The sequence below is a fragment of the Labrus mixtus genome, chromosome 4 (genome assembly GCF_963584025.1).
Source record: "Labrus mixtus chromosome 4, fLabMix1.1, whole genome shotgun sequence".
NCBI classification, from domain to species: domain Eukaryota; kingdom Metazoa; phylum Chordata; class Actinopteri; order Labriformes; family Labridae; genus Labrus; species Labrus mixtus.
Genome location: NC_083615.1, coordinates 1,498,537 through 1,511,575, shown reverse-complemented (window position 1 = coordinate 1,511,575; position 13,039 = coordinate 1,498,537). Strand labels below are relative to the sequence as shown.

Sequence of the window (13,039 nt, the reverse complement as noted above, 5' to 3'; positions counted from 1 at the left end):
GTTGTTGTCCTCACCTCGTTTTCACCCCACATCTTCCCTCTTTCTTTGCTTCCGTCTGAGGCAAAGAAAGATAGATAATCTACACACCAACGGCTGTTAGTGTGTAGATTATCCACGGTGTCTTAACTCAGCCTAAGGGCCGGGGTACTCAGACAGGAAAGCAGGACAGAAATGTGTGTGTGGGGGAGGAGGGGATGAAGAGTTAAGCTTCTTTTGCTTAACCTGTGGAGAACTGACATCAAAGGAAAGCAAAATAGTACTGTTGAAACAGTTTTTAAAACTGAAATGGCTTCAGCAATGTTTGTTAGTTTATGTTTAAGGAGCTCATAAATTCCAGAGTGGTGTTGACTCTTCGGGTACAAATACATAATTAAGCATTTCAACAAGAAAACGTATTAGTGTAAATGTAGCTCAGGTGTCAAATGTATCACACTGTCTAATTTTTCTGACTGCCATTAATTATTGGGAACGGGCCATTGCATGCCAGTTAGTCAAATACTTATAGCTAACATCTTCAGCAACTATTAGCCGTAATGATTAGCCGTTTTGACATCTGCACTCCGGATAATATCTAGATAATTACAGGAGGAGCGCTCCGGAGATTCTCCCGACTTAGCCGTTCACATATGCTCCTCACAGCGGGGGACTTTCCCTGTCAGAGGGGGGGGGCGGGAGATTTCCTGAGATAAGACGTGACGTAAATAAACAACGCGGAAGTAGCAGCCGAAGCAACAGAGTCCGCTACACGACGTTACAATGAGAATATTTGTCTTTATATCAATGCTATGTGTAATCCAATGGAATGACAACATCCACAAGAGAGAGGAGAACAACATACTGACGAACAGAAAACAGAATGCAGACGTTTAATTAGAGCACGGAGATCGTAGAGGTCGCGTGCAGACACTTTAAACAGTCACTATATAAACATCACTCTCTTTCTATTGGCTCGAGTTGAAATCTCCGGAGTATATTCTGCTGCGTTCAGACATCAGCTCACTCGGAAAAATACTAGAGGTCTGGCCGGAGAAACTCTGAAGGGTAAAGTCTGCGCGAAAAATGCGTCTGTTTGCGTTCACACATAGCCTAAAGAACCTCCGGGTAGACTCATCTCCAGAGTTTTTCAGGAGATTTCCTGTATGTGTGAAAAGGGTTATTGTGTCCTCCTTGCCAGCCACCTCTTTAAGGTATTTCTGAAGGATTCTCAAGTGCTTCATGACTGGTTTGGAAATGTTATAATTTAAGCGCATTTTTTCTGTCTTCCATATCTTCCCCAGTTTGATGTATCTATGAGGCAAGTTTCTTTATTCTATCACAAGCCTTCCCTTAACTTTGAGGGGGATCCCAGAGACCCTGTTATGGAACCTTAAATTGCCCCCTTAAATGCATGATGTGCTTTCTGTGAGTACCCAGAGCTAATGACCATGGATACAAGCAACACTGAATATCATCTACAAAAGGACAAAAAGCAACCAGACTTTGTCAGAAGCCCTTTTCAAGTCCATTTCTAACCATGACAACAAACAGTATTCATGCTATCCTAACATCAGACTTTATTTTGACATTTTTCAAGACTCAGTGGTTTGTAATGGAGTACAAAGGACAGACGTACAAAGCACTGTGAAAAACCGATGCCAGAGCTCAGTTATGGTCGGTGATTTGGTTTTCATTATGCATCCCATTTGTAAAACTTGAGTGAAGATTGGGGATATGTGTTGATCAACCAATTGAGCCTTCCCTCTAATTTTCACTCAATGGTTAAAGGCTTTATATGTGATTTTTTGATCCAGCAGATGTCGCCCTTGAGCACCAGTAAGAAACCAAAACAACTTGCAGTGCATTGTTGTGTTAGCATGCTAATGCTAGCGATCTTTATCATGCTCGTATCTTCACACTGCATGTAAATTTACCTGAAATGAGCGTGATCTAGAAACACAGTTAAGCAGTGAGTACAGTATGTTATTCTTCTTTTCTCTAGTCCCTCAATTAAACAACTTTTATACACGAGGGGAGGAGTCAGCCGGCCGTCCGGGCGATGTAAACAAAGTGAAGATAGGACTCTGAAAACTCTGAAAACATCACAGACAGTGGGACTCGGGTGTTACACCCATTGTAGACAGTCATGACTCACAGAGTTATTTTCAGAGGATATACTTGATTTATATTTAAGTGTGAAAAATCGCATAGAAAGCCTTTAAGTCTTTGCTGAGCATAAGTCATCCATACACAAACATATGTGTTGTTCATGACGTTGATACGTTCTACCCAATGAGCGCTGAACGTTGACTCCACGCTCAGTTTCACCTTGATAGCCTTAAATGCTCCCACGTTTATGAAAAAGAATGAGAGATCATATGCGCATTCAGGTGCAGCAAAGCAAGGACAGACTGATGATCATTGGGGATGCAGAGTATGATGCTGATGATGCCCATGTTCATAATGTGCTCATTTCACCTTAGAGAGCAGTGCTATTTCAGGATAAACCCATTTACCTCAGAAGGCAGGGCAGTCCTGTGAGGAAAAAGCCACGCTCAAGCTGCTTAGTCAGATAGCATCTGTGTTAATGGCATTTAATGACATTTTCCTTTGAATCTTTAAATTACATAGGCAGTTCAGGGATTTCGACCCCCAAACTGAGGAAGCCAGATTCATTACCAAGCTGTTCAAATGTTGACCTGTCTCTATTGGCCTCATTGATTCTAATCTAGCATCTGATAGCTGGCAAAGCCCAAATTAATAGCATTACTACTTCTGATAAGCACACCTTATCTGTGAAAGGTTGGTCCAGTCTCAAACAGAGATGAAGAGGTCAAACGATTTTGTAGCGATGCATCTTAAAGTTGTGAATTGCACTTTTTAAAGAAATAACAATTTGAGTACATATCAGTTCTTCCCATTCTGACTCATATTGTGAAATCCGTTGACTTTAGTGAAACCAAACAGAAGTGCACAAAGGTTGAAACTCTGTTGTAAACTTTTTAATATAACCTTAATGTTCACATCCTTTTCGTCACCTGATGCCCCTTTATTTGTGTTGATCTATGATAGTGAAGGTCAGTATGACCTCTGTGAGCTGCTTTTCCATTCCTCTTTAATTAGAGCTGTTGCTTGAAAAGTTAAATTGTCAGTTAGGAATACTTGGCGTTTTTATGCTAAATGATTCCAGATATATTTACTGTTGTCTAAGTTTATATTGATTACTACTATACCATATGGTGCCTATATGTTTTCCCTTTTATTGATATTGTTACAGGACAGGTCTCCTAGGAAACACTGGAGCTTTTGTAGTAGACTGCATTATAACTGTGTGTGCATGTGTGTCATTGTGTACTTGTGTGTGTAGATCCTGCATCTTTATAATTGATTGAGTAGCTTACATAGTTGTGTGTTGTTATATATATTTTCAAATTCAAACCCTATATATTTGTATCACTTTGTTTTTTCTGTCACTTAAGAAATGTGAGGTTCCTTGTATAAGCAGCCTGTTGACTGCTTGACACAGCTTGTATTTATTTTAAAATCTGATTTGATGCAATACATACATGAGTTGCACATACATACATGAAAAATACATACAGAGAGAACACACTTATAGTGAGGAAAAGAAAAAACATAGATTAGCAAGGTAAAAGGTAAAATTCATCAAGCAAGTCACATAAGACCGCGGCATCGTGTGACTTTATATCATTTGTTGCTTATACGAAAAAATGGATGATACAGTACATTTAGGTTAAAATACATTTACATTACATAACGGTGACAAATGAAGGCATAAAAAAAAAAGGAACAACATTTTTCCAAAAGTATTGAGGCATACAACTCTGGGATATGTACACTGAGTCATGTCATTTACCTCTGGAGAGCAAATAAGAATTAAACTACAAATATCTTCAAAGCTTCCTGGTCACTTAAAGAACAAAGAATTTCAGCGACAGAACTGTTTGATAGAAAGATAATTGAATAATGCTAGACTCATGTAGATGTTAACAATGGTAGCTCATTGCAAAGGTAACTTAGTCGATATAAAATCAGACAACATCTGAAATAAAGTACATTTCTTACATCAACAGGGAAGTAAGAAGATATTTATTACCTGGAATGACAGACATTTAGATAGATTAAATATACATTTTCTCAGATATTTCAGATATCTGATCCATGCTTATTCAAATGTATTTCAGTTTGTATCTTTTAGCCATTTTAGCCTCATCCCGTTAAACAGGTCATTACAAGGAGATGAGACCAGAACCAATCCCCCTTCCCTTCTATTTGACACGTGTTGACTGGACCATCATCAGCTGGACTGCAGGGGGCAGCTGGGGTCAAGCTGTGTTCATAGCCTCACAGCAGGTGTTTGGCTTGGCAGAGCCGTGTGAGCGAAGGATGCACACCTATATCAGAGGTTTTGATTTAAAGGCGTCATTTTTTTTGACTCACTGTTTCACTTTGAGATATACCTGATATAACCGCTTCTCCAGCCCTCCTTACTCCGGGCTCAGACATTAACATGCGACAGCCATCCCTGCCCCTCAGTCCTGGCCGTAATTGGAAAGCCGTCAGCAAGCCGTTGTTTCGATGGCGGGGGGGGGGGGGGGGAGCAGAGAAAGAGAAAGAGAGGCTTGTGTGACGAGGACTGTGAGAAAAGCAGTAAAGAGTTGGGGAGGAAAAGAGACAAACAAGGACTGAAATAGGGCAAGAGGTAGACAGACAGGCGGAGAAAGGGCACAGGAGGATAGTATCGAGGAAGGCTTAAAAGTGTCTGATACAACATGGCAAGAGTTAACCTCTTAGACTAAGGAGGGGAAGAAGAAAAGTAATTTCTTTATCGTTACACATACAAGCTAACATATACCACAAACACACCTTTAAGACAATCCAACATATCATATACAAACACCAGCAGCCGAATGGTAGTGAATACAACCTACAACCTAAGTGGCGGCAGAGAAGTGATGAATGAAGACTAGGCGGAGCTCTGCTGCTGGGGGTATTAGAATTCATCACCAGAGAGAGAGAGAGAGAGAGAGAGAGAGAGAGAGAGAGAGAGAGGGAAAGACGATGCAATGCGAAGAAATGTTTAGAAGGAGACGGATAAGAGGGTGAAATGGAAGTGAGGAGAGAAGGAAGGTTTTCAAGGAAAGGGGAAGGGGAAGGAGGGAGGAGCATCAATTAAACCAAATGGGCTGAAGCTTTTTTGCCCCCCCCCCCACCCCACTGCATACAAGCCCACACACAAACACAAACACACACACACACACACACACACACACACACACACACACACACACACGCACACACACACACACACACACACACACACACACATATGCACATCACAGCCTGCCTAAGGGGAAGCCATGGTGCATACACACTTGCAGGCAGTTAGGCAGGATGAGATCAATCGTGCTCTGGGACCAGTGTTTGTGTCAGCGATGTGTTAGCGACATGCTGGTGGTGGCGGCGTATGCCATACTAGCGGTGTTGCAATGTTAGCAGGAGCGGAGGGGGCTGTCTGTGTTATGTGCCTGCGCGCACGGCTAGAATGCACACAGAGGGCTTGTGGTGTTTGAGTGTGAGCGAGGCGTCAAAGGGGAGAGGAGCCACAGCAGCAGCAGCAGCAGCAGCAGCGGTAGCGGCAGCAGCATCAGTAGCAGCAGAATTGCCAGAGAGTGTGTGAGTGAGCATGTGTGTGTGTGAGGGGTGGAGGGGAGAGGAGAGGCAGACGTGGAGGGACTCCCTGGAGAAGGAGCGGGAGTCGGGGAGCAGACCCAGCCTCTCTCCTCCCAACCAGGACCCAAGGACACAGCAGGATTTGTAGCCCAGCCTGGAGCAGCTGGAACTGGGGGGATACACCAGGGGGATCTCTGTGCTTTCCGCTGGAGCCCCCAACTCCAGGATGTGTGTGACAAAGGGGGCTGCCGTACAGATCTGACCGACCCAGACAGAGAAGGAAACAGTGGAGTCCCTCTTACCGTTTTAATATTTCTTCTTCCACCTCGGTCGGTATGTGAGCTGAGAGATGAGGGATAGAAAGGGAGGGTAAAAAGAGAGCAGAAGGATATTGTCTGTGCTATCAAGGAAGGAAGGAAGAGAGGGAGTAGAAAGAGGAGGGAGAAAAAGAGTGGTTGGGAGGAGTGTACCTTCCCTCTCATGACTCTCCCATGGAGCACTGACGCTTGACTTGTTGGATGACCGGCACTGGAGCTTGTTTATGAATCCCTCCCTGGCCACCATTACAACCAGGGGGTGTCACCAGGTCGCCGTCCCGCTGACGACCATGTCGGTGACCACGGGCTTCAGTTACCAGCTCCCTGGGATCACCACAGTAACGTATGTATTTGTTTACAGCCCCGGCTCTGTCCAGCGAGACCCGAGCCCCCCGCATCACACCCCTCCAGCATTGACGGGCCCCCGCGGGCCCAAACGGAAACTCTACAGTGCCGTCCCGGGACGTACCTTCATCGTGGTCAAGCCCTACACGCCGCAGGGGGAAGGAGAGATCCAACTCAACCGTGGAGAGAGAGTTAAAGGTAGGAGTTCCACCACTATTTGTCTCATGTTTGGTTACTTTACTCAACCCACCTTTTTGTTACCACTACTTTTTGATACTTCTGTATTTCACAGAATATCAGCAGTTCTCTTTCCCCTCTGTTTAAATGTGTATGTCCTGTAAAGTTCATGGTTTACAGGTGGCTGCCATGACTGTCTGAGCGGGGGGTTTGTTGCCGAATACTGAAGCAAACTTTCTGCCAAATATCTGAGAAACAAAGCACGCTAAACTTCACTTTTCTGACCGCAGAGCGCTTATGTAATCTTTTCAACCTGGAAGTCATTTCAGTGTCATTTGAGCTTTGACATTGTGAGTTATCATTTCATTCAGTTTGTAAATGTGCTGTTTTTCTGCTTTGCTTTGCTTTTATGCGTTTGTGTGTGTGTGTGTGCTTTTGTCTCCATCCATGCTTCACTCAAGACTATGACTGTAATGACGTAGAAGGTAAACATATCCAACATATTCTCTTCTCTGAATCTCTCCCTCACACCTCAGTGTGTCAACCCCCTTTCACCACGGTGTAGTTGTTAGTTCCTGGCCCTGTTTGAATCCACTTGAATCCTCGGGCGAACAATCTCAGTAGTAATCTGTGATTACTTCAAGGAGAGGGCATGCAAATTCAAACAGGTCCCCGTGTGCTTTTTTGGTTGTTGGTATGCAAGCACACACTGTGTCCTTCCTCCTCTCTGATAGTGCTGCCCCCCCCCCCCCCCCCCCCACCGAAAGTACACCTTACTTTTCTCCCCTCGTCTTCTCACCTGTCTACAGACACTTCAGCTCCTTGTTGACCCCACTCCCTCTACATCCTGCCACTCCACATACATCACCATGGATCACACTCTCATTAGCTTAATGGAAACAGTTCCCTCATGTCCTCAGAAAGGTTGTGCAGGAGTGCGCGGCCACACTCATTGCTGAGACCTCTCATGTTCCTTTCAGATCAACAGAGGCACAGGAAGTACAGATCAAGGGTCAATTTGGAATTTCAATTTGGATCTTGCAAACAACCATTGCACACGCACACACACACACGCACACACACATGACTCTAGTCTGTAACCACTTACAAATCTCATTCTCTCTATCCGGATACATACTGAAATAATCATACTCCTTTGAAGATACTTTCTCTCTTCCTGCTTCTCTGACGTCTAAAAACCTTTACCACTACATCTCCTACTGTATCCTTTGATGCCTCCTCCTCTATAGTAGTGTGTCTCTTTTACTGAAACACAGTGTCATTTTGCACGAGACACTTCAACAGATGATTAATTCAGATTCAACAATTCAGTGTCATGTTTATGCTGAACAAAGCCAAATGATAGAGAGTTGTGGGAAACTGTGATGCATACCGATGTTGACACAAACGTTGTCGGAAATGTGATGACTCAACAGCAGCTAGTGGGCCTGCGTCTACTGAATGGATCTGCTGTCACTGTTTTTTTTTTTTGTTTTTTTTTTCTTCCGTCGGTGCAGCCTGAATCCATAACCCTGCAACAAATGTGAACACACGGTGTTTTTGCCGTTCTTTCATGTTGACCGTGCAGGAAACAAGCCTTCAGTTGCATGGCTGCCAGCGCCATGGCCCAGCCAAGTAAACCATCTGGCTCCGTTATGCAACACTGACCATCAGAACCAGTAACTGTGTAGTGTTCACTATAATTTTTTTAGTGCCAGGGTGTAAACTGTGAAATGCATCATTTATGTCAACCAGTTGTTGAGTCACATAAAGCGCAGGAAGATTGTATGTTTTGGTGACAAAATGTTGGGCGTGCAGTGACCATAGCAGGGAATGACCAGCTGCACTCCTGCTGCACAGAAGGTCTTGGAAGCAGTTTTTCTTCAGAGATAGATAGATAGCCCCTTGATATGATACATAATATGCATTCATAAATGGATTAGTTGCTAATAGTGATAGGGTTCATTTGCAATGGAATAAAAAAATGATAGGATTTTATTTTTTTTATTTTGTCCATCCCTGTCTGCAAATTCATGGCTGCTGAGTTGACCTGGAACAAGACTAGTTTCTATACTTGTGTGAATGTTCATGTGTGATCTGTGAAACTGATACTGCTTCAGACGAGATGTAAATGATGTTAAATTCTACAATTCTACAATTCACTTAGCAGAAGCTTTTATCCAAAGCGACGTACATCAGAGAGTAAGAACAACACAAGCAAGAAAAAAGGGAACAATGTCAGTAAGAGCAAACGATCAGCTTTGAGTCTGATTGGACACACAGGTGCTGACAGGAAGTGACCAGAGGCAAAGCACAACATTGAGGGCAGTTCTTGAGAGCTCTAATCAGTATAGAAACCATCTTATAAGTCGTCGTTATCAAACAAAAACCATCGTCATTACCATCATCATCATCAATAATATGGAGACCATCATCATTAAGTTAGTAGGTATTCATGAAAGAGCTGGGTCTTTAGCTTTTTCTTAAAGGTGCAGAGGGACTCTGCAGATCACATGGAGTTTGGAAGTTCATTCCACCACCGGGGGGCGACAGAGGAGAAGAGTCTAGTCAGAGACTTAGGACCCTGTTGTGATGGAGTTTGGAAGTTCATGATTTCCCTTTTCATCCCCACCACACACACACACACACACACACACACACACACACACACACACACACACACACACACACACACACACACACACACACACACACACCACTAGGACTATATCCTCACACCATCTTGATTTTCATCAGCTTCACCAGAGGAACATCCTTATGATGACATCACCCTGGGTAAATCTGACTCCATTATTTATTTGTTTGTGTTAGCGTGTGTTAGTGTGTGACCTCAGTGTTAGCATCTTTAAGCATCGCTAGCTGTAAGTTGCTATCTTTTTTGTGAGCAGGTTGGTTTGGTGGCTGGTTGAGGTTAGAGGAAACAATTGTTCACTTTATGAAACTACTCAGTGTGTAGTTTAATAAAGACTGTTGAGTACTGTATGTTCTACTACTGTAGATGATATACTGTGTTTATTAGCAACACACTGAAAAAAAAGCATCATCATCATTTTTGTATCCTAAGATTTGATTGGATTTTCTGTTTTCTTTCTCAGAGGTTAATGGTCCAGATGGAGATGGTAAATACATTCGATGTTGTCGCAAACACTTCCTGTAGCATTGTGTTTTATTTAGCTCCCAAAGAAAAACGTAATGATTCTTGTTTGAGTCATGTCACCTAATCACATTTGTCTTAGTATAGATCCTTTAATATTGTCATGATGGGTTTTTTTCTCACTGCAGGAGATTCTGTACAATTGAATGAATTTGTTTCTTTATTAAATTAGATCAAGCATTTTATTGCGACTGAAGAGTAAATTTAAACTCACCTTTAAAGGGGTCATATTCTTCTTTTTCTGGTTTTATATGCTCTTTAGTGTGTTTTCCAAGTGTCCTGTGCATGTTTAGGCACATCTATGTGCAAAAATTCAAAGTCCGCGGAAACACGGCTTCTCCTACGTCCTCCTGTTAGCTGCAGCATTAGCTGCATGTAACGCTCGGTTCTAGCCCCCCTCGAAAAAAAATTGCCAGTGTGACGTCTTGTCAGTGTGAGATCACTGATCTAAGCCCATTGGCTCGTTGTGGCAAGCCCAGCAGCTCATGTTGCACGCCCATTAACTTCTGTAGCACGCCCACGATATGCCGTAGCCTGCGGTAGCACAGTAGTGCTAAGGTGCTAATGTTTTTGCTCCCCTCGGAGCCAAAGTGGCTGCATTCCCAATATGATAAAAGGGGCGGGACATTTCCGAGAACCGTGCTGAGCGACTGACCAATCACTACAGAGCCGACAGGCCGACCACTCAGATCAGACTTGGCGCACGTGGGGACTCTGAACGTGGGCACTTCAGAGCCTTAGAGAGAGTCAGAAGAGAGCCGGTGCATGGAGCGACAGAACATGAAAACAGACACTTTTTTATAACTTTAGCTATTGTGAACATACTTTAGTAGGTACATAGATTAAATATATGAACCCCAAAAAGGGCATAATATGACCTCTTTAAGATAACTGAAAAACCCTTTATCCTTTTTTGTTGTTGTTTAAAAGTTGACTATTTACTGATAGTGTAAAATAATGAACTGAAATTCCCCTACTCAGTCCTGTGAAAATGACCCTTAAAAGTCACCCCAACTAGTCTATGCTGTAGCAGTTCATTAGTATAATGCTGATAAAAGATTAGAGACACCATAAAAATGAACAGATCACTACTCAGTCTGCAAGTCAAGTTTCAGAGCGCAAAGGCATGAAACTTATCAGAGTAAAATCAGAGTTGAGCATTTTAAATCCCTTTCATGTACATCCTCATTTCTTAGTCAGCTCTCTTTATCTTCTTCAGCTGATGTGGCAGCTTCAGAGAACTTGATATCACACGAGGTCACTTGGCTTGACAACAAATGTTTTCTAACCAGCTGCGAGACACACTATCGTCCCCACACTGGATGTTTTAGAGGAAATACTCAGCTTTGGAGTTCCTCCTTTCTAAGAAGTTGGAAATCTGTAAATAAGCATTGGTGGAAGAATATTATTAGATATTTCAAGACAACGTGTCATTTAAGTGTGAAAAATGGCATATAAAGCTTTTAAGCACGGTCTTTAACACTCAAATACATTTGAGTTTTGATGTTCTGTACCTGGGTCTTGTCTCTTTTTTGGAACGTAGGAGCGAGATAAAGCTGCTGCAATTACTCTTGGTGGCAAGTAAGAAAACAATTACAAAGGAGATGGTTAAGCCCGATTCAGCCTACCCTGGATGAGTGGATTGGAATAACTCTTGAGATATTTAGGATGTAAAAATGTAACTATCAATTAAGAATCCAAAATCATCAAGGACAATATGTGATTGACATATTTAAGCCTGTATACATGATTGTTTAGCATACATATTAAACTATTTTAGGTTTCTGCACTGGAGCAACAAATGAATATCAAACTGATCAGCTTATTTTCCCATGATGAGTTTTTGTCTTTCTGTCATATTTGGATCATGCATATTCTAAAAACGGTGTCTCTGCGTGTAGTTACAGCCCCTAATGATTTGATTTTCATTTTTTGATTTCAACCATTAGTTGTTTTGCTCCAACATCAGATCAGATCAGATTAAAACCCAATCTCAGACTAATTAGATTGTTTTGTGGGTTGGCAAGAAGTCTCAGTGGTTTCATTCAAAATCCCTTTTCCTTCATCTGGTAAGAATTGCCACTTTTTAAAGCGTTTATTTTGAGGCTGTAACAGGTTGAACCTTGTCTTTAAAAAGAACTAGAACAGTTGACGTATAACATACAATTTAAGTTTGTGCTTAGTGGATTGACTCTGCCACAAGAAGTTGTAAAACAGCTTTGACTATAATTAAAAAAAATAACCTATAAGTTAATGCTCCACGACCCTAGTGTGATCTTTTTGTTTCTTATTTTTGCATCAGTTAAATTCTGTCCTCACAAATCCATGTGTTTGCACTGTCAAATGTTGTTTTGCAGACTGAGTAGAGTTCTGATCTGTTTTATGCGCGGCCTAATATTTTTCTTAAATGTAGTTTTGGTGGGATATTACAAAGACAATTATTCTACACTACAATCAGCGATGTAATGTCAAATGTTATCTTATAGCTGACGCCCCACATTTTGAAGAGAGTGGCAGCTATACCGGTGATGTTTACAATGGAGATGCTGATGACCATGAAGGTAAAATTAATATTATTTCCTTTTGTTTAATTTTTAAAAGAATTACAAAGTGGTAAAACTGTATAACAGTGGGAATATTAATTTATTAACCATTAGGCCATCAGAAATACATTTTGTGAAGTTTTCATGTTGGTGTAGTGACTGACAGTTTCTGACTCATTTTCAGATTCACAACTTTGATCTTCAGGGTGAGGCTATTTAAAAGATAGAGATACAATTTCAGAGAGTGTTTTATGACTTTGGCACATGATTCCCTTAGAGTAGCACTGTGAAATGCACATATAATTACTGCTGACAAAAACGAATTCATCCTTTTTTTCATTCCCTACACTAAAGGATAGTCCTCACTTCTCGTAGTTTCTCCTCTATTTTGAAGAATTGCTAAAAAAAACATCCACTCCGAGGTTGTCAGTGGTTCATTCTGCTGTCTGAGATCAATGTCTCTAGACGGCCTTTGTCTAGACAAACAGCTCCTCTGTCCGCCATTTAGCGGGTTCATCCGCATCCAGCTCTCCAGGCAGACTATTAGTTGCAGGTAATGAGATCTGCTTGTCCTTCCTCACTTGCCGACCACAACTGGAACACCAAACGAGCATGCACTTGGTGTCGTGGGGTGTGTTTGTATGTGTATGCACATGCTTAGGTCAATGATGGCGATTCAAAGAAGGATGCTTCCTAGGCTATCAGTGTGTGTTTGTGTGATGCCATTAGTATGCTCTTTCTTTTTTGTTTTTCTTTTACAGACAAAATAACAAATAAGAAGAACAAGAGCAATATGACATCAGAATGTGAAG

At 42.0% G+C, this 13,039-nt stretch overlaps 1 protein-coding gene across 1 annotated transcript in view; it reads left to right on the top strand.

Moving 5' to 3' along the window:
• Window positions 1-13,039, top strand: part of shank3a (SH3 and multiple ankyrin repeat domains 3a) — a 171,773-nt gene that overhangs the window by 91,389 nt on the left and 67,345 nt on the right. Inside the window, exon 12 of the mRNA XM_061036999.1 lies at window positions 6,349-6,530. Within this exon, the coding sequence (XP_060892982.1) occupies window positions 6,349-6,530 (182 nt within the window). The remainder of the gene's footprint in view (window positions 1-6,348; window positions 6,531-13,039) is intronic.